Source organism: Camelus bactrianus, chromosome 3 (assembly GCF_048773025.1).
Source record: "Camelus bactrianus isolate YW-2024 breed Bactrian camel chromosome 3, ASM4877302v1, whole genome shotgun sequence".
NCBI classification, from domain to species: Eukaryota; Metazoa; Chordata; class Mammalia; order Artiodactyla; family Camelidae; genus Camelus; species Camelus bactrianus.
In genome coordinates, this window is record NC_133541.1 from 81850409 (window position 1) to 81874640 (window position 24232).

Consider the following 24232-nt stretch of genomic DNA (forward strand, 5'->3'; position numbering starts at 1 on the left):
ACAGGGAGTGAGAGTCTCCACAGCGCTACCAAACACCTCGGTAGCCATCTTGAACTATTTTTTTTTGAATCCTGAATCCACCTTGCTTTCTTTTCTTTCCTTTTTTTTCTTTATTTTTCCCCCTTCCTTTATTACCTAGGTCTCCATTAAAAGACTGCCTCAGAGCTGTTACTGTTACATATCTTAAACATAAAAATGATAAAATGTCTGCATGTCGGTGAAACTTGTCCCCGTTATAATGCAGAAGTTTAAATTTGCCATTACATATATGTTTTTTTCTATCTTTAAAAAAACACATAAATAGTTTACCTTAAGAAGCATTTGGGGGAAGCTTGAGAAGTGGAACCTTTTCTTATAAAGCACTCAGAATATTTTGCTTATGGACCGACTGGCTCTGTTTAGTACAGGATCTGTGTGTTTCAGAGCAGGAACAATGGGATGAATCCTGCTGCCACATCATTTCCACTGTGTTACTCTTCCTTGTATACATTTAAAGAAATCTCACTGAAGATATGTCTAAATATTCATACTCCTTCTGAGCTTAAATTTCAACAGCTATACTGGAAAGTTCTGCCTAATAAGAACTTGGCATCTGCACTCTGCATGGATTTTCCCTGCGGAGGGTGCTGTCCTGAAAGTCAGCATTTTGGGGAATGGTACTGTCTGTCAGTTAAAGGAGCTATGTATGTCCTGTTAGTTATAAGCACTGTTCTTTTATCTGGATGTACTTATGTCCAGTTTCTTCTCCCTCAAGAACTCATTAAATGTATTCACCAAATTCCCTAAGGCTGGCATCTTTCATGTTACATGGATTAAAAATGTAGGGGTCATTCTCACATGTCAGTTGTCTCATATTATAGGTAGAGTAATTTTTGAAGCATCATGAAATCTATGAATAATTTTAGTGAATTGGGGCCCTGAAATAACAAAGAATGTGGTCCATGATGTTTAGGAATGAAGACTATATACTACCAAAGGATGAGTGGCTTGAAGAGTAAAAAAAAAAAATCCATAAACTGACCATATACTGTGTTGTAAGACATTTCATGATCTGGTAGAGGAGTTGAAATGTCTATAAAAAATAATGAGAATTAAAAAATTAATTTAAAATAAGTGTAAGATTTGAAAATCCTCAAGAGAGTTAGTGACACAGGATTTCCCAAATAGATTTCCATCGATATTAAATTATGAATAATGTCTTCCTTACCATTCAGTGCCACGAAGGAATCTGAAAGACAAAAGGGAGGAGAAAGTCACTTAATGTTTAACACTCTGCTCTGTGTGACTTACATACTAAGTGGGAGGGAGCTAATACAGAGCTGTGCCAACATCTGACCCCCAGCACTAAGTAAGTGCTGTTTACTTTCTGCTTGTAATGTCAGATGCTTTATATTAGGTCTGATTTCACATCCCTGTATCTCTTTCCCAAGTGAGTCTCCTCAGAGCCATGCCTTTGTTGCCAAAAGGCAGAGAAAAGGCAAGATTAGCGGAAGGAACGGCAACTGCAATTACACGCAAGCCCTGCTCCACACAGAGGGACGTGCACGTGGCACAGTAGGTGACACCTGGACCACACTTACGGCACCTCTCCTACTTCTCTCATTTCGTCCTCCCACCCATGCTGTGAGGAACTGTTCAGGATCACCATGCTCTGAACTCAGCGGCGGGGCTTAGTTAGGTGATTCAAAATAAAAAGCAGCACACGCACACACACACACACACACAGGCAACATGTATATACATGTGTGTGTGTCTGGATCAGATCACTGGTTCACTCAGCCTGCTACTCAGCCTCTGAGACTGGCTCTTTGTGGTTCCTCATTTCCACTGAAACTCCTGTTAAAAGGCCATTGTGTACCACATATCTAAATCCCCTGAGCCCTGGGTGTGAACAGGAAGTAGGTCATGTGCCAGCAGGAGCCCCGGAGCAGGGAGGTCACCAGGAGAGGCGTTACCTCCCGCCTGGAGCGGGTGGACTGTGCGTCTCAGCTGCAGGCTTAGCTTGCTTGCTTGCTTACTTAATTAATGAATTAAACGGAGGTGCTGGGGATTGAACCCAGGACCTCATGCATGCTAAGCATGCACCCTACCACTGAGTTATACCCTGCCCCCTCAGCTGGAGGCTTGACCACTGAACTTAAAGAGGAAATCACTGGCTTGGGACCTGAGGGTCTGCGCTGTGCTAGACACAGAAGCTCCCCTACGTTCCTCTGCCCTAGGACCCAGGTGTGGTGTGAGCCTCCTGGTGCAGTGGACGCTTTGTAGGGCCACTAACACCCATTTTCATATTTTTCAAATATTTACCTATTCAATCCAAATCAACATCCCTGTTTTTCTACAGATGCCCATATCACCAGATCATAAAAATACGAAGAAAATTATCCACTAAAGTCAGCTAATTAAGTTCACTTGCATAGACACACAAACCGAAACCTGTTTCCTGGAAAATGGAGTCAAAAGGCACCAACTAAGATCCACCATGATGTATCACATTGTTTCACTGCACACACCACACACATCTTGTGGTGATGACGCTGTCTCCTATACTAATTCTTAATTCAGCTTTGTGTGTGGAGACATAAGAAGCTTTTGCCAATATGTATTTACAAACAGAAAAAATACGTGACCAAGAATTTGGAGATGAGGTTGTCTGCAGACCTCTTTATTTGATTGTGTCTGTTCCCCCCCAAAAGATAAGGTATTGAATGACACCTTAGAGTCTGTAATTTCAGGACTCATGGCTCAAAGATTTAGAGTCACAGCCATGATTTTCATTATCGAATCAAATATCAGAAGTCATGTAGTTTCATTCGTGTAGGAGCTATTTTTGGTCTCATTTTGAATGCAAACTTCTTGAAATTCATCACATAGAACATTTAAAACATGGCAAACTAAACATTTTCCAAGAGTATGGCATTATTCTCTAAATTAGCATTAATAAAGCATTTTCAGGAGAGTATTGGTATCAATCAGATCATTGGGCAACTGGGAAGAGCTTTCACCAGAATCCTTTTTATAAGGTTCTACCTAGAATGTTAGCATTTAATAACTTTTGAAAGGAACTCTGAGATTAGCATAGTAGGCTAATTCTTAAAGAAATTAAACTTAGTGGGTTCTTCCTGAAAAGTTTTTCTACTGCAAATGGTAACAGACATAAGTCTAACTTAAAGAAATAATTGCTTTTGTTAGTTGATACGTTCAAGAAAAATAAAACAGTCCCCGTTCAATTAAAAAGCTTGAGTACAGTGACCGGTCTTTTTATTATCTGGCTAAAAATTATGGCAGTAGCATATTTGTAAAAACAACAGAATTGGTTTTTAAATGGAAATGCTGATACAACTTATTTCTCTGCTATAATTAATATCCTCTAGAGTGAATTTGTTCCACAGCATCATCATAATGAAATAGGTGCCAGGGTTTATGGCAACATTGGCAGCACTGGCTTTAAAACACGCTGTTTTCTTTATTTGATATTTAGCAGGTGAAGTCTGCTATTCATGTCTTAAAGGCAGCCACGCTCAGCTCCACACATGGGGGGTCATGGTTCTGTGCCATTCAGTGAAGGCATCTCTGCCCGAAGATACACCTGGCCAAAAAAGCAGTACTTACTATGACAGTCTCCCAGGCCGTCCGTGTTGCCACGCTCTACGTCCTGTTCAAAAGTCAGTCTTTAAAAAGAGGGAGGGAGGAGAAGAAAGTTAGGAACAAGTTCAATGATACGAGTCTTTATTTCAGGACAAGTCTTCAGTTTCACTAAAGAAACTACCACAATTTGACAAATTTGGGGCAGGTGGGAAAAGAGAAGTAGATAACAGCTTGAAAATATATCTCTGAATTTACAGAAATGAGTCCTTTACGAAGTTCCAAAGAGAAGCCATGGTTTAGGCAGTTAATTCAGGTATTATTCAGGGAGTTAATTATTTTGTGGATTGCATGTATCACTCTCTGCCTCTAATTCCCTGAGCATTTCTTAATGTTTTGAATGTTAACATAAACTCCCTGTATAGGTGATATAGAAGTCTATAAATTAAAAAAAAAAGGTCTTTTCCTCCCTATTGTCTCTTTCATTCTAACTCTTGCCTTTCTAGACTTTTATCTGTTTCATTGCTTAGAAATAACTTTGTATAACAAAGTGTTCGGGGGGCCAGTGGATATGGGGGGCCCACGAGGGGACAGACTTGGTGGTGCATTTTGCTGAGAGAACTCAGGTACTGGGTTCACTCCTGGCCCCACACCCCATCCTCAGGAGTATGACCTGCACGTCTCTCTACCTGGTCACACTTCTTTCAAGTCCAGTAGGTTGCTTTTGTGCTGTATAAACTCTGTGACAGTTACAAGACCAATCTAGTGTCTGTTTTGATTTTTAAATAAGCACCCTGGAATAATCCAGCGGAATCTTGTCGTTTTTCAGGGGCACTTTGAGCTGCTTCCTACAACATAATTGAAACACCTATTTTGCAACTGCCTTCCCAGTTTATTTATGAGCCATCGAGGAAAACTATTTTGAAAGTCACACCTTGATCTAATAATCCCCCGTGTCTGCCTTCCAATGATCTATGCTGTGTTAAAAAAAAATCAGACTCAAGCTTAAATGCTGAAGATGTCTAGTGGTAGGGAAAGGCAGCGTTCACCAGGCTCTGAAGGCCGCTCTCCAAGTAGAGTTCCACACGTTTTGAACAAGGATGTATGTATGTAGATCCTTACAGAGAACAATTTTGGAGTTCTCACATTGATTTAAAAATGATGTTTAAAAATCATTCTTATTGCCTTTGGTCACACCTGACTAAAGAAAGGAGGTAGGCTCTGAGAGCACAGTGAGGGAAGCTGAGAAAGGACCTCTCTCCTTCGCTCCAAGGGTTCCCAGGAAGACCTCTAATGCGCTAGCAGAGTAGTGTGTCAATATCGCTATTTGCAAAGCTGATCTAATAATTCATGGTGAGTCACCCCGTTGCATTAGTCACATTTCCAGGTCAGACTTTACAGTTATCATTAGCTCTGCTTATGCAAATCCTTTCTCTCAAATTACGCAGGTGGTGGTCATGAGCTCTGCCCTTCTGTGTGTTCGACTGCTTGTTCTAAAATGGGTGAGGAGGCTTGGAGAGATGTGAGGATGATCCTTTTTGCCCTTTGCATCTCAGGAAGTTGAAGAAATGGCTAAGAAAGAACTATGCTGCCCATCTGGCACCGTCCTTGAATTGCCATAATCTGTCAAGGATGTGCGCTGAATATTTTCCCAAATGTTATTCTGGATTTCACATCCACTGAGGTAAAAGTGTAAAACCTTTTAATTAATACCATCCAAGCACTGAGAGTCAGGGTAACAGTTGTAAGCACCAGAAGCACATGCGTGGCAGACTGGCTTGATCTAGCGGATCTGCTGCAGAAATGCCAAGAATTGATTGACTACCTAATGAGTAGTAGGGTCAGCTGCTCTTTAGTGCAGGAGGAAGGTTTATTGGATGTATACAGCATGCTTACAGAACAAACACGTCACTTAGCAAATGCTCTGCAATTTCTTCTCAGCCCTGTATGGTCAATTAGAGCGGCCAGTCTTGCTGTGGCTGGACAAACCACATCACTAATCTAATTGGTACCCTCTTGCTCCTTTTCTCTGCTGTTCTCGCACGGACATGATCAAGGCATGTACCAGCCTGTCCCTCTCCCCAGGGAACACTGAGAAGTCCACTGTGTTGTTTTCCTCTGTGTTTTTAATCAGTCTGAGGATGGATGATTACTCGGTTGGGAATCTGCCACCTGTGACGTTGGGGTGTTTGTGAAATGGGAAAAGGAACGAGAATGGCTGGCAGTCGCACTGATGAGGTTTGTCCATGGAAGGCTGAGCAGTGGCGGTGTGTGTGAGGCCAGCGAATCGGACGGCGTAAGTGACGTCTAGAATGCACAGCAGCCAGAGGCTGCTTCATACCCTCCGACGGCCCAGGCTCCTTACCTGCTGCCGGGTGACAGGTGGGCGCAGGCCCCTCCTTCCTTCACCCACCCGCAGTATGGGTCTCTGGAGGCGATGCACGTCCTGCGGGAAGAGGGTGACCCTGAGCTACCCAGCACTCCTTTCTCAGCTCCGCGACTTTCTAAAGGGCACTGGGGCAAATACGTACTTTTTACACTTGCCATGTCGTTCACACCGGCCAAGGGGGACCTTTATCACACAAGTGGAGAACGCAACATACAGAGAGCTGCCGGCCTTGTCCAGCTGCATGCCCACAATCCTCTTGTCTTCTACTCCGTCATAGCTGCACCTGGTTTTGTAAGGCAGGGCGAGACCGCTAGTGGCCGCTCTTGGGTCAGTTCTTTTTCCTGCCACCGCCCCCACACCCGCCTCCCAGCCAGCGAGGTTGGTCCTCATCGGACCCAGCTGAAGGTGAAATGGATCCTTATGTGTGCGCCCAAACACACACACACGTAAACACACAATGTTTGTGTTATCTGTGTAAACACACATTTTTGGTAAGGAGAAGATGATGCTTTTAACATATGAAAAGATTTCTACAAATAACGACTAAAAGTCACCGAAAGATGCATAAAACCTAAGTCAGCCATGATTTATCTGAATGGAAAAGATCATCATAGCGAAACAAATAATTACTAAGAAAGAATCAAACCGTTCTACATACTTTTCAGGGTTGTAAACGCTCATCTCCTCCAGGAAAAGGCTGTCATTTAGGAAACCACTGTTTCCTATCCTGGCCAAGAACTTGAGGATGATTCCCTTCTCAGATCCGAGGAAAACCACAGTGTGATTCTGGTACGGCCCGGCAGCGGTGTCCACTGCAATTTTGGTCAGGCGGTATCTACAATGACAGGACCACATTTTTTATCTCTTTGTTGGTCTTTGATTGAAGTATCCCCTTTTCCACTTCAAACAGTTGTGCTAGAGCTTTCTAGTAATAACCTCAAGAAAAATGTATGCGTATAAATAATGCTCTCAAGCTGTTCTGGTCCTTTATTTCCATATGCAGAGCATTAGTATGGCTCCGAGGGGAGAAAAGAGGTATGTACATGTGGAGGCCAAGTTACATAACAAATACACAGCCATAACCATCTGAAACCACTCAGCAGTTATGCCTTCCATGAGCAACAAGGGAAGACTGATGTCTCCTATGAAGAGGAGAAGAAATAATAAGTGAACTCATTTTAACATTTCACAGCACAGACTACTAACCACTATAAGATCACAGCTAACATTTCATTGAATGTTGAAAAGAAAAGTCATGGCTACCATTGTTCCAGACGCCTCCTCTGGGGTGCAAAGACCTGTCAACAGAATGCCAGGTTGGAAAGCTTTCTGATTGTGTGTGGAGGGACTGAGGTTATGACAGATGGGGAGGTAGGGTGCTAATGACACTATTAATAAGTATAAGGACGTACAAGCCAAACAGGATCCATTTACAGCCAAAGGTGAAGGGCATCAGTCCTGTCACCTGTCTAGGATAAGTCCTGTTGGGCATCCTTCTCTCCTCTGAGCTCCTATAGCTGTTTGACACTCCATGGGTACCCATTTGTCCTTGAGCATCGTGGCAGGAACGTGGGCCCTCCTGCAGGTTACATACCATGGTTTCCATCTTATTGGCAAGAGCCGTTACAGTACCTGAATATCTTTCAGTAAAGTCACCTTTTAAAAATGGGGGTAAAGTTAATTAACATTTGGTTTGATGACTGCCACAAGTGGATGGTACTTGGGAAAGCCTGTTGAACTGTTTGGAAATAAGCACTAAGTAAGTATGAGAAGGAGAAGTATTTACTGCCATCACAGATTTTGAATCAGCTACCTCTTCTCTGTTGGCCCCCACTTCAGATAACAAATGCTAAAGCATAAACTCTTTGTACTGGGGCACTTGTGCAAATGCTCCATTAGTCATGCTCGGTCTGACAGCTGACAACCCAGGGACAGTACTCAGAGGGAATCTGCAGCCATATCCAACCCAACAGGTATCCACATGCATTGCCGGATTCTCCTTCACTGCTCCTCTGCTTTTACACAGATGGGACCAGTGGGCTAACCGGGAAGAAAGTATCTTCAGTTCCTCTAATTGCTGGCATGTGTCCAACCAGCCTGCAAATATCCAAACTCTGCTCTCTGGGAGTGTGGTTATGGGGGTTTGGTGGCATCCACCCAATTGCCCAGCACTTCATTGCTGAATCAGTGCCCAGGATAACAGAAGATGTCTGTGGCATTTCAAATCACAATCATGTACTTTTTCTCTGAACATGAGGGGGGAATAGGGGAAATCCACTTAGGACATGGCTTGCTTGACACCCACCTGACCATTGTCCTCAGGAACCACGGCCTGTTGATGATGGAGGGCACAGCCTCATCCATGAGTGGGTGCGTTTTGATGAAATTCAGGGTATCATCAGGAAATTCATTGGAGGTTGCGTATCTTTCTAAGGAGGATGAGCCAGCGCAGCAGCCTGGCCTGAAAAGAAACAAAGGGAGAGAGAGCTTATTTCTTGCTTTATGGCAAATTTTTTGAATGCACTGCTTCTCTCTTCATCTGGCATGAAGGAGAATAAATATACCGTAGGCTGAGAAGAGGAAGTTGAACAATGCAGAATGCCACCAAAAAACATCCTTAGGTTTCCTCTAGGCCACCTCCTCCTGCCACAGAGAAGCCTCAGCCAGGCCGTCCAGGCTCGGCGAGGGGCAGCCTGGCTTCCCCACTGGAAGCACAGACAAACCCATCAACAGTGATGGAGCTTGAAACCGGTGAGGGAGGGTCTGGTTTGCACGTGTCTCTGGGACTGCTCTGCCTGTTCTGCAATTCCCCTACAAGTTCTTGAGGCATTTGCTCCACAAAAGGAGACCAATAACTGGGCTGACTTTTTCACGAATGTAGAAAACGAAGTCGTTCAAAAAGCTACCAGCCTTACATACTAGCTAAAATCAGTGTAACCATCTCTCGTTACCCAGGGGTCAGAGAACATTTGGGTTTTGGTTTTTATTGTTTCTGTTTGATTTGGACATGTGTGAAAAGCCAGTTAAACACGGAAATTCTTTCCTGAAAAGTCATTTTTTAAATTATTGAACAATGACAGTGAAAATTTGTTTCTATAAGAAATTATATGGTTTCAGGAGTTAAGGGACATCTCAGCAAAGTCAGATCAGGGAAACACCGGTGCCCATCCTGTCCAGACACCTGGTTTGCCCGCTGGTGCACGGGGAAAAGTGGACCCTGGCAACACGAGCAGGATCTAGCCCCAGGCACATGCTGTTTCATGGCACTGATGCAGCCAGCCAGTGAAGGCATCCTGATGTCTGTGAGAGACAGGCAGGCATGGGGAAGGAGGAGGGCAAACTCTGTCCCCAGTAGAAAACCACTTTTAAGTATGTGTCCTCAGACAGCTGAGTGACCATCTTTCCTCACCCAGGGGGGCATATTGCATAAGCACTCCCTGAAGCCTGATCCCTCAGGTTTAACTTCCCTTCCTGCTTAGCTGGAAGGTAGCTGACAATCCCAGGTAATGACTTAGAGTATCTGCCTGCAGTTGCCAAGGTGTGCTGTTTGCACCTCCTCTGCTCTCTGTAAGTAAGAGAATGCACGTGCCAGATAATTCAGGTGACGAAGATGGATGAGCCAGAGGGGTTTCTCCCCTGGGTATAGCGTTTCATATTATCTAAGTTAGTTCGATTAAGTGAATTGTGCTAGGTATTTTGTGTGCGGGATTGCAGTTTGAAGGAGAGAGTTGGAAACCAGAAAATGTAAGAAGACTCTGGGTTTCCTTCCGGAGGCGCACAGATTAAGTGGAGGAAGCTGGACACACAGGGATGTTCCTGTATCACTTAGATTTCAGAAACCATAATGGAGGGTGCCGTGTATGTCACATAGAGAGGGCAGGCACAGGGTTGGGAGAGTTTCATCCTGTCCCAGTAAGAAGGAATTAATTACCTGGTGTAGCGTGAGGATTTGATGGAGGTTACCGAAAGGTCTCTGGATTGTCTCTGAACAGTAAGTAGGCTCCTCATAAAAGCAATTTTGGAGCACATTGTGGGGAGGGGAAAATCTATGGTGCATTTGGGCTCCAAACAGACCAGAACCTGCCAGACCAGAGACAACTTAATGGCCCACTACCCGCTGGTCTCTGCCTGCCCCTGGCCTGGAGTCTGGGATCAGCTCTGAGTGAGTCCAATCCAGAGAATGCCATTTATAGTTCACATTTTATTAAGGTTTAAAGACATGGGCCTCTGTAAAATTGAAGAAAAGCAGGGAGGAGTGGTGGGAATCACTGACCCAGCTCTGTGAACTTGCACAGTACACTTTATACCTCTGGCCTCAGTTTCCTCACCTGTGGACCACTGGGGCATCGGACCAGATGGTTCCGACCCTCCAGGGATTACACTGGTAATCCACAGATACAGAGGTTAAGCAAAAGACTAGAGAGTCACTGTTTTGAATACAACTATAGGTAATTGGGGGTTTTGATTAAAGGAATGTAGGCAAATTGCCTCACAGGCCTTTCTTTGTTGTTGGCATTTGTGTCTGTGTGGTCAGCGTGGAAGCACTGGTGTGCCGTTCATAAGATGCTCATCACCAAGGGAGCCAATGGCACCATTTCTCAAAATTCACAGAACTGTTTGCACACACCTGGGCTTAGGCACTCGTTCATCAGGAACCGGCGTCCACGTGGAGTCTGGAGACTTCTGCTCTTTGAACCTCCCAGTGAAAACGCTGGCAATATCAAGCATGTCATAGGCACAGACCGCAGATCCCGGGATGCTGCAATATGACATTTCACACAGAGTGTTACTCATACAACAGTTATGCATGCAGTTTGGAAAACATACTCCGAAGAAACTTTCCTAGTAATGGTAGGTGAAATTAGTGTCTGTACCCTGAATCCTGTAAGTGTAAGGGATCCCAGTGCATTAAGAGAATGTTTCTGTGAATCAAATTTGCAACAGTGGCCTTAAAGAAAGGGCTGGTTACAGCAGACTTGTAGGAAAAAAACCTCTTCTTGTGTCTGGAACTGCTTTTGTTTATGAAGGAGGAACAGTTGAGCTGGTGATTTAGAAGTTTCATGAATTTCCTGATAGTAATTATCAGTCAGTCACCCAAAGGTAAAATCGCTGGAAATCATTCTGCTTCTCTAATATTGCTGAAAATCTAGAGTAAAGGTGCCCCTACTGTCCACACATTCCTTCTTTAAATTTGGTTCCCCAGGCCCAGGGCTTCAGGAGTGAGAAACTCTTTGTGAGGAGGCCAACCATGTTTTATGTTAGTCCCTGCACATTCCAGTTTTTACTTCCTGTTTATTTGCATAAGACTAAAGAATTTAAATCTCTAAAGCACCAACACTTTGCAAATAAAGTGCTCCATTAAGTGCTAAATAATAATAACGACAGTAATCTCTACCTATAATTACATCCTTGCCTGGCCCTCCTAGAAGGACTTCAGTTTTTTTTTTTTTTCTCTCAGTGATGAGATGACATGAATTATCATTCCTCCAGGTACACTGCTTGAACCCATGTTTGTTTCTGACTATGGACATTCCTCGATTTTGATTAAATAAATTTCAGACACTGGCCGGCCACCAGGTTCAGTCAGGCTTTGAGGTACTGGGCGACTGCACAGCGGAAGCACCCGGGACAAGGCACAGGCGCTCTGCAGCGTGGGGACACCATCCGGGGCAGAGAGAACGATTTAGTCCTGATTTTGCAAATGTTGAAAGGATATGGAAATTACTTCATGTATGATTAGGAGAACTTTATGCCACCTTTAATTTTATAACACAATTATTGAAGTATTACTAATAAAGCGAGAAATAGGGAGAAGATTAGAAAGCTTATTTAAAACAGGGTGGCAGGATGAATTGCATTTAATGTGTGTGTGTGTATGTGTGCGTGTATTATTCACAGAGTTAAGTGCATAATAAAACAGTGATCCGCATTTGGTTTGAAATTTCAGAACCCCCAGTCTTATTTAATCTTGTAAGACTCTCTTCACATCTCATTTTCTTAAAAGTAAGAGCTGTACATATTTCCTTTAAATATTAAGGGAAATAGGATAAATATTGAAGTATTTTATGAGGCACTTCATGATAACTGAAGAAACCCTAGGGTGTTAAAATCTTCCTAAAGTTGGAATCATTTGTAAAATCATTTTTCCTTCCCTACTTTACTCCCTCCTTTTCTTCCCATCTTCTGTTCATTCCACATGTATTTATGGAATCCCTCATCTCAGGCAGCGAGTGCTCGGTGAGTAACAGAGTCCTGCTCTCAGCTGACTCACAGTTCTGAACTGGAGGCAAATAACAACAAAAACAACAGTAATGGTAATGCTAACAACGACCCCTGTTGTAAGTCAGTCTGGTAAGAGCCTTGTGGAAAAGAAGTACGCACAAGGCTCCGTGGGAGGTGGCTGCAGCTGAGGCTTGGAGCCTCCCCAGGGGTTCGGCGGGGTTGGACGGGCAGACTCGGCAGAGCAGGGCAGGAGCCAGTCCAGTGAGCCGGCTGAGCTGGAGGAGGAGTGTGGGCCTGACCGCGAGCGGCCTGCACGCCCCCAGGGCACAGAGGAGGACCTCGGGATTTGAAACAACTGGACGTGACCACGTGTGCCTGTGTGGTGGACGGGATGGAGAGGGATGGAACCAGAGGAGTAAAACCAGGAGGGACTATAATTTATAGATGAAACTGGGTATGTGTATTTTTGCCAGTTTCTGATTTTACTACATACGGTTTCTGGGACTGCGTTAGCATGCACTTACTGAACGTTTCTGAGGGGCCTTTCGGGAAATTCTTTAAATGGAGTATACATAATACGCAGGAATCTACTACTCTGTTATGATCACAAAGTAACTCACCCTCTCAAAAAACAAACAAAAAAACTAGAAATGTGCTCTGAAATTCCACTAGCACCTGCATCCCCGTGTTCCAAAACAGTGTCTTTTTCAGCACTCCTGGATACGTGGCTTCCGAAGTATGAACAGTCCAGGCAGACTTTTTATATCTTTTCTATTCTCAAGTTTAAAAGTTCCTTCAGAGGGTGACAGCTGACTAAAATCTAACTGGATACTTCTTGCTGCAGTAGGGGTTCATACTTTCTTATATCTTTGGAAGGGCACTCTTGACTCTTGCCCCCCAGGTGGCCGAGGAACAGTGTTTCCCCTCTCCGCTTGCTCTGCTCTGGGCTCTCCCGGTTCTGAAGCCTTTCCTTCTAGCTGCTGTCTTCGGCCTCATCATGCACGTGCCTGCCATCTAGTCACTCATCATGTTCTTCCAAGGCTTTGTGAAAAGGACAATCCGAAACAAAACAGTGCATTCCTGAAGCTAACAGAGAACGTGCAGAGTTCTCCACAGAAGCGAGAATACAGCATGTGTATTTCTGTTTCAGGAGCATCCCGCACAGCGGTGCTGGCACTCTGAGGTCTGGGAGAGCCGAGTACCGGGGAGCATGTGGTTCTGTTCTCCACACATTCCCACTGTTCCAGGAACAGTGATAAGTGTGCTGTCTAGCGGCTTGGTGTCTTAGCTTAAATAGATAAAAAATGGGAATGAACAGGCTGACCCTCAGTATTTCTCAGTACAGTGTTTGATGACTTATAAATTGTTGCTAGAACCTCGCAGAGTCAGACAGTGGTGCTGTGGCTGGGACTCGGTTCCTCTGACAACATAGTAGCCAGTGCTCCTTAGGTGGGATGCCAAATGGACTCATCTAATTCCTGAACTTCTGTCTGTAGCATTTCAATAAGTTTCCAAAATTTTTACTTCAGAATTTACTGATCCATTTACTCATAGAAATGTTTTAAGTCAAATAAAATGTTAGATGACATAGAACAGAAAGGAGAAACACTGTTGAGTTCCAGAGCTGCTGCTTCCACCTATTGACTACCTGGACCAGGTAGCATAATTGAACTCGGTTTCCTCAAGTGTAAAAAGAAGGCAGCAGTATTCACTTTCCAGGATTACCAGAGGGATTGAGAAAGAACACATTATCAGCGTTTATACGTGAGGCATACAAAGAAGATGCTGTTATAACTTATCTAATTACCTTCCCTGAAATCCTAAGCCAGTAGTGCTATAAATGACGTTAATTTGTTGATGATAACTGAGTGTTAAGTTCTCAGCTACAAATAGTAGAATGGCAATGTTTTTGTCCATGGCAAATCTTGTGGATTAGATAAGAACACCTCGAGAAAAGGAAGCCGGAAAGGATGGATTAGGTCCACACAGCCAGGGCACGGTTACCTGTTGTAAGGTGTGGAAAAGGTTGCCAGGACGACGTCACGGCCATTAATCCGAATCACGTCTGTGACTGCCTGCAGTATGTTGAAATAAAAGTGAGAGTCTCCGGGAACGGAGCAGTTCAGGCGAGCCTTAAGGAAGGATGTCCACTGTTTCTCCAGAACTCTCTGAGACCCTCCCATGTCATTCTTACAAACCTGGGCCACTCTTGGGAAAACTACCTGCAGAGGAAAAACACAGGGAAAATTAAACTCACTCACTTTTCAACGAGATCTTGGTAGAATTTGCCTTTCTTAGAAAATAGAAACAGAACAACAAGGTGCTTAATTTAATCCCATGTTTCTAAAATCAGTAGCAAAAATAAAAGGAAAACCTTAGCATTGGAACAACATGTTTTGGAAGATAAGGTTGTGGCATTTAATACAGAGCCATAAATCCTTCAGGGGATCAGCTCCCAGCCACATAAACTCATTTCCATACAGACTGCTTAGCTTTTTATTTCCTCAAACAAAAGCATACTTTGTATGCACCGTCTTTGCCGTCCTCACTAGCTGCCTCTGGGCCCTGAATCTCATGCTCTGAATGCCTCTAACTGTGCAAGCCGCCCTGGTGCTGAATTTGTGCCCTCCGACCTAGTGCTCCTGCTCCACTCTTGGGTAACAGTAGCTGGAATAGACATCCCCTACGTGTTCTGTTGCTCTTTGCAATAAATACAGTCAAGACCCTCGGTTTGCCTAAAGACACTGAGTATTTACTCTGTCTCTGTGCAGCAACTCGATTTTTAAAAGGGAAAACAACCTGATGAGTAGACCTGGAAACCACATCTGAAGTTACCTGAAACTCAGTATGAAATCAGCGAAACATCTATCTATTAAGTTTTCAGTATAAATATTTAAGAAGTTCCCTGTAATCTGTTACCCTTCAGAAAAAGCATACGGGGCTTCCAGGAAATAGTGTTTCACTTCCACCAATCTCTGGCTGGATCTGCTCAAAATGGTGAAGTTGTTGTTAGATTTATGGTCCTTATTTCAAGGTCATTCACAACAACACTGGCCCCAAATTGAGACATCCTCCCCTCTTACCTTTCCCATGGTGTTGTATTCCACCGCTATTTCCCTAAAGAAGAAGTAGATGTAGTCTCCATAATCCACCGCTTGGACAAAGTACGGTTCTGTGGACAAATGGGCGCACTTTAACTGGGTACATGTCACACAGAGTTAAAAGAACTTCAATCAGTTGCAACCAAAGATATATTATTAAATAAAAGTGTAGGGCCATTAGTCATTTGGTTAACACTAACCGTCTCCAGTGACTTCACACATGAACGTGCTGGTGGTTTCAGAAAGCATTTAAGCTTACAAATTTTATCTTTCAGAAGCAGTTGCAATCAGCAATGAAGAGTAAACGAGCTTTGCATATCTCTGTAATTTTATTTTCCACAATGGAATGCTCACATCACAGAAAGGATTGTGTGCACATCTCTCCTTGTCATCCTTGACTCATACAGGGTTGTGAATAGCTTTTTTCCTGATCCCCACCACCTCCAATCCCCTGTTCCCTTCCATGAATGAAATGTTTCGTTGTTTTCATGTGGGGCTCTGAAATGAGAGCCTGAAGCAGGAAAGATGAATGTAATGTATTCTATTGTTGTGGCATTGGTAGTTTTGATAATACTCCAGAAACTCATGGGAAGTGAAAAGGGGAGGTAAATAAATCAGTTGGAGCAAAAGATTGCACTTCCCCCTTCCCGTCTGTCAGAAGCCATTACTAAAATGAAACTACAGTCTGCTCTGTCCAGACTCTAAATGTCCCTGCAAGTTACATCTCTCCCCCACCTCCCTTCCTTTCTTCTTGTAATTGTCTGTTCACCTTTCAGCCATTTTGAATCATGCTTGACGGTCCGTAGGGTGGGGCTGTCTCCAAGACTCCGGTAAATGACTGCATCAATGGCAAGGAAGTCAGTCACTGTGGCCGAGTACAGTTTTCCATCTTAGAAGAAAAAGGAAAGAGGTGAACGGGGTTGGAGCAAGACAGTGGGTGTGGGGGAATCGGAGAGACACCCCCCACGGAGCTCTCCTACACCAGGCCAGTGAGATAGGACAGCTGGGGAAAATCTGAGAGTCGCTTGGAAAATACTTGGCCCACATTCCCACCCATTTTTAAATTGGGATCATGAGAGATGAAACATTTTTCATGTTTAAATTGCATGGCAATTTCTAAGCAGCAGCAGCTCTGGGAACAGGGCAAATGAAAAAATGTTGTTTGCTTCGCTTGATTAGATGGACCTTGACTGAAATCTCAAGGCCATGGCCCCTTGGACACTGCAACTGCCACCACCCCTTGGTAAACTGGATTAGGTGGGAGCCCAGGGGAAGATAGAGCCTGATTGTATCACCAGAAAATTTAAGTACAGGCAGAAGTAAGGGTGCTCAGCCTGAGCGGGCGAGGGAAGTTGAAGAAAGGGGATTCATAAGCAAAAAAGAGCTGATTAAAATTGCTTCTTCTGTCCTGATAGTTTCTGCTGTGTTCTACCTCGGTCTGGAGAGCCACGAAGCCCTTTCAGTCCAGCCTTATGTTTAAGAGATATTTGCTTCGGTATTTCCCAAGTCCCAAACTGAGAACATTCTGATACACAAGAGGCCAAAATAAAGAGATGAGTGGGGAAGGGATGATGCTGGGTTCAAACTGGTCTCTCCTTAAGAATTCATGCTTTTAGGGATGTACGCCTGAGGATATGTCCAGGGCAGAAGAGAGTGAAGGAGACTGAAGGTTATTTCTTAGAATGTTTGGTTTCTTCTCTGGATTAGCAAGCATTCTTCACACAACTAATCAAATGGGCTGTGCTGGAATAGCAAAATCTATGTCGATGAAGTGGAAACAGTAATTATATTCAATATAAAAATGAATTCCTCTTTCATTTTTAATGGTTTGCATGTCTTCATTAATTGTGGCTTCAAAAGCGTCTTCACAAGTGGCCTATATATAATACAGTCCTCTTTAAGCTCCTCTACTTGTGCGATAAACAATTTTTTTTAAAGCTTATCCAAGCATACCTGAGCCAAGTTCTTGATGTCTGCTTTTGGTCTTAACTGAAATTTGCTCAAGCTCAAGATAGAGCTGTCCTGATGTCTACATTATTAGCAGTCATATATCAGTAGGTGTTGACTGGGGTAGATTTGAACTGCAGACAGCAAACCTTTCTGTTGATACAAAAATCACTACTTTTCTTATAGAAGCATAGTCCCAGGTCATACAGATGCACTTGAGAGACGGGGGGCCAGGGGAGGGCAGTGTGTGTGTCTGTGTGAGAGTGTGCGTGGTTATTGCTCTTGACCACTTCCCAGCGCTCTTTGTGTTTTACATTCTACACTGGGTATCTCAGCAGAACTTTCACTTGTAAATCAGGGTACTGTTTCGCCATTCTTGGTAATCTGACAACCATTCAGGTGCAAGAAGTGTCTTCTGTTTATAAGGGCTGAGCTTTTATGAGATTTCAAACATTTCAGTAAACGCTTATTCAGATATGCCTGCTGGAGGAGTGGCAGTCTTAGTGTGGGTGACCTGCTCCTGGAAGGCTGGTGGCCTTAGTAAATGCTCTGTCCATTCTCCTCTTTGTACCTCAGGCTGCCTCTTTTTAGTTGGCAGTGAAACGGACGTTCTCCCCTGCAGCCCGCTTCCTCCATGGTACCGACTAATGCAGGTCCCGAGTGTCAGAAAGTGCTACAGAAGAAGCTATGCGCTTAGAAATACCCTCAGGCACCCCCCACTGGCTCTGCCCGGCCCACGCGCACAAGTAGGTTGACAAGACTGTTTCTCACGGGGCAGCTTCCCAGCAGTACTGTGCTCAGCTCTGGGGAGAACTCAAGGAACCTTCCTTCCTAACTTGCCACAGGCCACTTCTTCCGCCTGTGGCCGCAGATTCAGGCCCACAAATGGATGACATTGAGGATGGGTTCAGGGGGCTATAACCGTGTTTCATAATTGAAGCCCTAGAGCCCCTCATCTAGCTAGGGTGTGCCACTTCTTACCTTCGTGGTGGAAATGCCAGCTAACGCTTCATTACATGCTGTAGCGATCACTCTTATACCAACACTCCCCCCCACACACACCTCCACGAACACAGCTGGCAATGAATTCCTACATAAATTAATTAACACACACACACATACACAGAAATCCCAATCTGAAAGTGATAGCTCATTTGCTGTTGTTCTGTATCCTTTGCAATGGAAGGAATGGGTGAGGCTGGGGAATATGGGTCAGCCTCGGCTCACAAGCGTCATCGCCTTGGCCGTTACAATTTTTCAAACACCAGAGATGGGCATGTAACCTGATCGGCCAACGACATTTGGGAAGATGTGGCTGGTGACTTGTGAGTAGGTCTCCCTGAAGCCTCCTTTTATCTCTTTCCTTCTCCCCTCTGTATGTGGACAAGAAAACCCGTAGCCCTAGTTGGGGCCTGGCAGCCATCCTATGCCTGTGAGAAAGGAAGTGGGGCAGGGAAGTGACAAGGACCTGCGTCCTGGATAAGATTATTGAGTCCTTGAATCAACCCAACCCCAAAGCCTACCCTGCCTTAAATAATCAATCCACATCAGTGGTTCGAGGTGGGATTTTCTATTAAGCCCAAACATGCCCTAACCAATATGTCACATGGTCAGTGCAAAGCGGTTATTCTTTCTGAAGGCACAGAAGCATGGGTAAGCGTGGCAGAGACTTCTCTTAAAAAGCAAAAATACAATTTCCGTATGAATTTCAAATGGAAAAGGCAGCCTTAATTACAGTATTCACCAGAGAATCAAAGTACAACTGTGACGCTGCGAATTCTCCAGAGTAGATCTGCAGCCACAGGCTGAGCACGCGAAAGCAGATGCAATGAGGAGAAATCAGGGCATTTACCTGCAAACAGTGCAATGTTGGCATGTTTGGCATCATAAGGGCATCTGGCCATTCCACTGAATTCATCCCCGAAAGGTTCCAAAGTATCCATCTAAATGAAATAACAGGACTCAATTAGGAACAACAAGCAACGGTATTAGCAGCAACTGATGTTTACAAGGCACTTAACATGCTAGGGACTTCATGTGCATGGTACCGATAATCCTCTAATACCCTCTGAGGTAAGTCTTTTGGTTCCAGGTGAGGAAGCTGAGGTTTAGAGAGGTAAGTCACTTGACCGAGATTTTACAGTTAGGAGACTGAAATTCAGTCTTGTCTACTTGACTCTGAACCATTACAATGAAGAGATTCCCGTATCCTCTTGAGATGCTCAAGAAGTAAGCAACTTCTCCTTGGAAAAAAAATTTCTGAGGCAGTCACCAGGAGAACTTAATTCCCCTCTCTCCTCTCCCCCTAAATTATCTGCTGAATCATGAACTCTACAAACAATGACCTCAGTTTGGGTTTTGCTTTGCCTGAGGAGTCCTGCCTCTGTGGGTTAAATCCCAGGAGAAGACACTGGAATTCTTCTCGGGTTCTCTGGTAGAACAGCATGGCATCAGCAAAGGTGCAAAAACGTGGCTGCAAGCAGAGCTCAGCTGGCCTTTGCACCTGCTTCAGAAATGGCGACCCGGCCTCAGGCTGTGGAGACGAGGAAGAGAGGCCCAGAAGCTGAGAGGCTCCCACAGGCCACAGGCAGGAAGGAGTGGGGCTGCTCTTTGACTTCCATCTCCTAGTGCCCAACCCGGGCCATGTTCGTGTGCACTCAAGGTATTACTGGCCTGCCTGTGAGTGTCATTTGGTCATCTTAGTATATTGAAAAAACAAACAAACAAACAAAAAACTAGCCCTATTTTAAAACAGGGAGATTGTATATGAAAAACCTGGATTTCTTGCTTCTTTGGAACAAGTGGAAAGGTCAGTTCAGGCCCTTCTTACGCAAGGGGCAGCAAGCTACAGCTGAGTAACAGCCACCCCTGCCCTTTTCTTCAAACATGCATGAGGTGTCCGGCACCACGGCCCCTTCACCCACAGAATGTGTCGACATCCTGCTTGCTTCACTCCTGCAAGTTACCTGCCCGGTTCTGCAGGCGTTTACAGGTATGGCAAAGCCTCACTAGCTGTTCACCAAATTCCATTTCCCTTTCCACCGTAGCACACTAAACCACATTTCCCTTCCTCCCGTGCAGTCGGGTGTGCTCACGTGACTGAGCTCTGGCCAATGGAGTGTGAGTGTGGGGCTCTGCACTACTTCTAGGTCTTGCCCCTGAAAACCTTCCAGGGTCCTCCACTCTTAGTCTTTCCACATTCTTTCCCTGGGTACAGAAGACCCAGTGGAGAATTCCAAGATCCTAGGACATGGCAGATGTATGAGCAGGATGGAGCCTGGCCTGAATAACCTCCTCTAGAACAGAGCCTCTCTCGCTGAGCCACACTTGACTGTGATGTGAGCAGGAAATGACCCTCTGTGGATCAGCCACTAACACTGGTCCGTGGTTGGCCTACCTGGACCAGTGATTCAGGGGATGGTACTGCATGGTCTTCCTCACACCATGGCATCTTCCTAGCATTTAGACCCCAGCACCACAGAGTGCATACAGTGCTCTCCTCCACATTAATAACGTTCTGCCCCCTACTGTGGTTCACTCTTCTTTATGGTGTTACGGTATTTATCATCTGGCAGTTGCATGATTTGACTATATATATGAAAACTGAAAGAAGATAAACCTAAGACAGCACTGGTGCTGAGGGAGGATCTGCATTTAGCACTAAATCCCCGGGGCCTTAGATCAGAGGACTTGGAGCTACTGCCCTGGAGGAAAGAGCAAGGTTCTTACTGAGCAGCCGCTGGTGTCGTCCAACCACGTGTTCCTGTTGCTCTAAACCCACAGAAATCCTTTCAGTGATATGACAGGTCCCTTCTACGTGTAACTACTTTGAGATATCCCCTATCGAAGCCATCCTGTTTGTTTAAACTGTAGCTGAGAATCAACATAAAGCAGTTGTGTTACAAAGATATTTTTAGGGGAAAGATGTTCAGGTCAGATATCCTTTAAAGCAAATGCACTCTTCCCCCAGCACATTTTTATGAAAGTCTTTTCCTAATATTTTATCCTTACAGGAGCTTCCTGTGGAACTGTGACAGACTTTGCCATGTGTGGCAAGTGTTCAAAGTGGTGCTTAGTACTCGATGGTGTGGTGGAAATGCCTTTATCCCCAGCAGTGCATGCTGTAATCCTGGCCATGGGGAAACTGTAATATATACAAGGGATATATATATATATATATTTATTTAAATGTGCCTGCTCCTAAAAGAGTGGCCGTAACTATAGCTATAACATACACGGGCAGGAAGCACTGAAGAATTAATGTAATGGTTTGTGAACTTGGAAAGGTCCAGAGACCAAACAATGCCATGGTGAAATCCTCTTGCCATAAAGTAAGGGCTAATCCTTGTAGTAGTCATCAAATCGCAGGCTTACCAGCAGCCCCTGGGAAACTGAATCACTGTAGAGTGCAGATAATTATACGAAGAACCTGACTTTTGCGGAAGTTAAAGAGGTTTAGAGAACAGGAAGGGAAAGGTATGGAGGTAGTTTTAGATTTATAGCGGGCAGCCTTCAGAGTTCTTCCCCAGATAATCTTATTTGGGCCTCTAATCTTTCTAATACATTTAGCTTACTCCTGTTATAAAAATTGTGTAAATCAGGGCACAGCGCAGAGGCAGAGACCAGAAATATGTCACCTTCTGCTTCCAGTGAGTTCAATCAACCTGATGCATCTGTGCTCTGAGACTTGGGTTTTCCAGTGGAAGACTGGTCATTGTTTCTGCTTTGACCCTTTGGTCCTGATCTGTTGATAAAAAGCACTTAAAAGAGAGGGGCTCTCCATTCTCCCTGCAGCCAAATACATTATGTCTGTGTCCTCGGCAAAGTCCCCCTGTGCCCTGAGTCTAAAAACGCTTTTCTGAGCAACGCCAAGAGTTCTCACTACTGTTCGCCATGCTAGGCATGTAGACAGGACTGTGTGGGGAGAACATCCTGTCTGTGTTTTTCAGAGGCCCAGGCTCCTGGAACACGTGTCAGCAGGTGTGGCCAGAACAAGGGAGAGGTGAAGGCATAACGCAGAGGTGAAGCATCCTGGGGAACAGAACACGTGTAGGAAGAATGAGCTGGACCATGGGCAGCCTGTGTATCACAGTGCCAAGCAAACCTGTAATTTGTCATAAAAGATAGCTTTCCAGCTAGGGAATTTGTCAGGATTTGTTAGAAGCATTCATCTTAATGAGTCCTAAACAATGACAAACAGGGATGGAATATTAAATGGTGGGATGAAAGTCAGAATTCCATTGGGCCATCACTGGCTCAAAGTTTGACAGGCATGGCCACCTCTGTTACAACCTGAATTGGATCTTGTCATTATTTAAAATTTTGGTATCTGATGATGGTATTTTTTGCATTAACTCAGATTTTACAAAATATCACTGAAAAGATCATTTCTCTTGATTGCTAAATTATTTTTTTGGTGCCCCTTGCATTTTGCACCTGAGGGGAGTGCCTCCCTTGCCTCCCCTGATCCTGGCCCTCCTGGTGCCCGTCTCCAAACAAGATGGAAGACGAGCATGCGGGAAAACAGTCCCTCCCTCCAACGTCTGCGCTAAGACAGTCTTTTACAACCATCAGACCGAGGCTGTCCAGCCGTCTGGTCCTGATGTCAGCCCCTCATTTCGCTTCTCATTCTTCACATCCCTAATTTCACTTTAGGCTGGTGAAACCCAGATCTAGACATCATTCCATGTCTCTCTCTCTAAACCAACGCTTACCATCCATTTCCTTGTTGGGGATCTCTGTTCACATCCTGCACGCTTTGCCATCCACAGTGCTTGGCACACTCATAATGTGCAAACCTGGACCCCTACCCTCTCACAACCCTCTCAGCCCCACTGCTCTTCCTTTATTCCCCGTCTGAACTGCTGGCCGCCCCACCCACCAGGAGAGAGCCTGGCAGTCAGTCGTTTGTAACTCCTTGCCCTCCTTATCTTGTGTGGTTCATGAATTATTAAGTCCTCTTGGTTTTGCTCACTCAGGTATTTCCCAAATCTCTTCTCTGCCCGCATCCCTGGGGCCACCTGCCTCTATAGTCTCTTTGTTCTTGTCACTTGTCACTTGTCACAGTTCAGCAGACCATCTCTCACTCCGTGCCTTTGTCCGTGCTGTTTCCCTACCTGGGATGCCCTTCTCCCTCCATTTGGTAATGTCCCCCTCTTCTTTGAGACCAGGGGTGAGCTTTATCTCATTCACCTCGTACCCCACAAAAACTAATTGAGCATGTGTGTGGAGGCACTCTGTCAGGTGTGGGCAGTCCCCTACATGGTCCCTGTGCTCACAGAGCTTGGGTTTCTTCTGAGCCGGGGTGTTCGCAGCCCAGAAGAACAGCAGCGGGAGGGAACGCGTGCAGAGTGGGGTCATCTCCCCCCTTCTGGAACCCTTCCCTGACTCCTCGTCTCAGGCCAACGTCAGCACTTTTCTGTTTCGCTCCCGTCGTGCTCTGCGTCATGTCACGTGGCAGCCAACCCACATAGCTGTGGTTCTCTCCCCGCCGCCTGGCTTCCCAGGGGTTGGAGGCCTCCTACCTGTCCTTACAACGTCAGTGCCTGGTCATGGGAGAAACTGGATACGTGTTTGCAGAGCGAAGGGCTGTCGCAGAGAGAAGGGACAAGGAGAGCTAAAGCTTTGGAGCCAGGACCTTAGATCATGGCCGCCTCTGCTCCTTCCACAGTGCCTCCATCAGCTGTGCCAGAACTAACTAGATTTATTAATGCTTTGACAGTTAACTGTTTTCCCTTGTCTGAAGGCCAGGGTAGGTAGGGCCATTGTCAAGTAAGCTGAGTGCTAAATGGATGTAAATTCCTGTGTTCTTGAAACAGTTTACCTAGAGGAAGGTCTACGGTTTCCAACGGCATGCTTTCGAGTTACCTTTTAAAATAGGACTCATTCACAAGATCAGAGTGTTTTTGTGCTCAGAGAGGAGGTGGTGGGGGGACGGAGAAAGAGAAAGGGAGCCAGAGGAAATCTGCCTGGTCTGTGTGGTACGCGCACT

General features: G+C 44.9%; 1 protein-coding gene across 5 annotated transcripts in view; it reads right to left on the reverse strand.

The window, feature by feature from the left end:
- The window catches only part of SEMA6A (semaphorin 6A), a 120583-nt gene that overhangs the window by 26239 nt on the left and 70112 nt on the right, over nt 1-24232 (reverse strand). For 3 of the 5 annotated variants that reach the window (XM_010971519.3, XM_010971518.3, XM_074360510.1), the window contains exons 7-17: nt 19094-19184; nt 16064-16183; nt 15277-15365; nt 14198-14415; nt 10599-10730; nt 8277-8432; nt 6630-6806; nt 6114-6254; nt 5948-6028; nt 3610-3668; nt 1208-1228 (exon numbers count right to left, since the gene is read on the reverse strand). In XM_010971519.3, coding sequence (XP_010969821.1) covers nt 1208-1228; nt 3610-3668; nt 5948-6028; nt 6114-6254; nt 6630-6806; nt 8277-8432; nt 10599-10730; nt 14198-14415; nt 15277-15365; nt 16064-16183; nt 19094-19184 — 1285 coding nt within the window. Of the gene's footprint in view, nt 1-1021; nt 1073-1207; nt 1229-3609; nt 3669-5947; nt 6029-6113; nt 6255-6629; nt 6807-8276; nt 8433-10598; nt 10731-14197; nt 14416-15276; nt 15366-16063; nt 16184-19093; nt 19185-24232 lie in introns of all 5 variants that reach the window. The other 2 variants (XM_010971517.3, XM_074360509.1) reach the window with 1 other exon arrangement.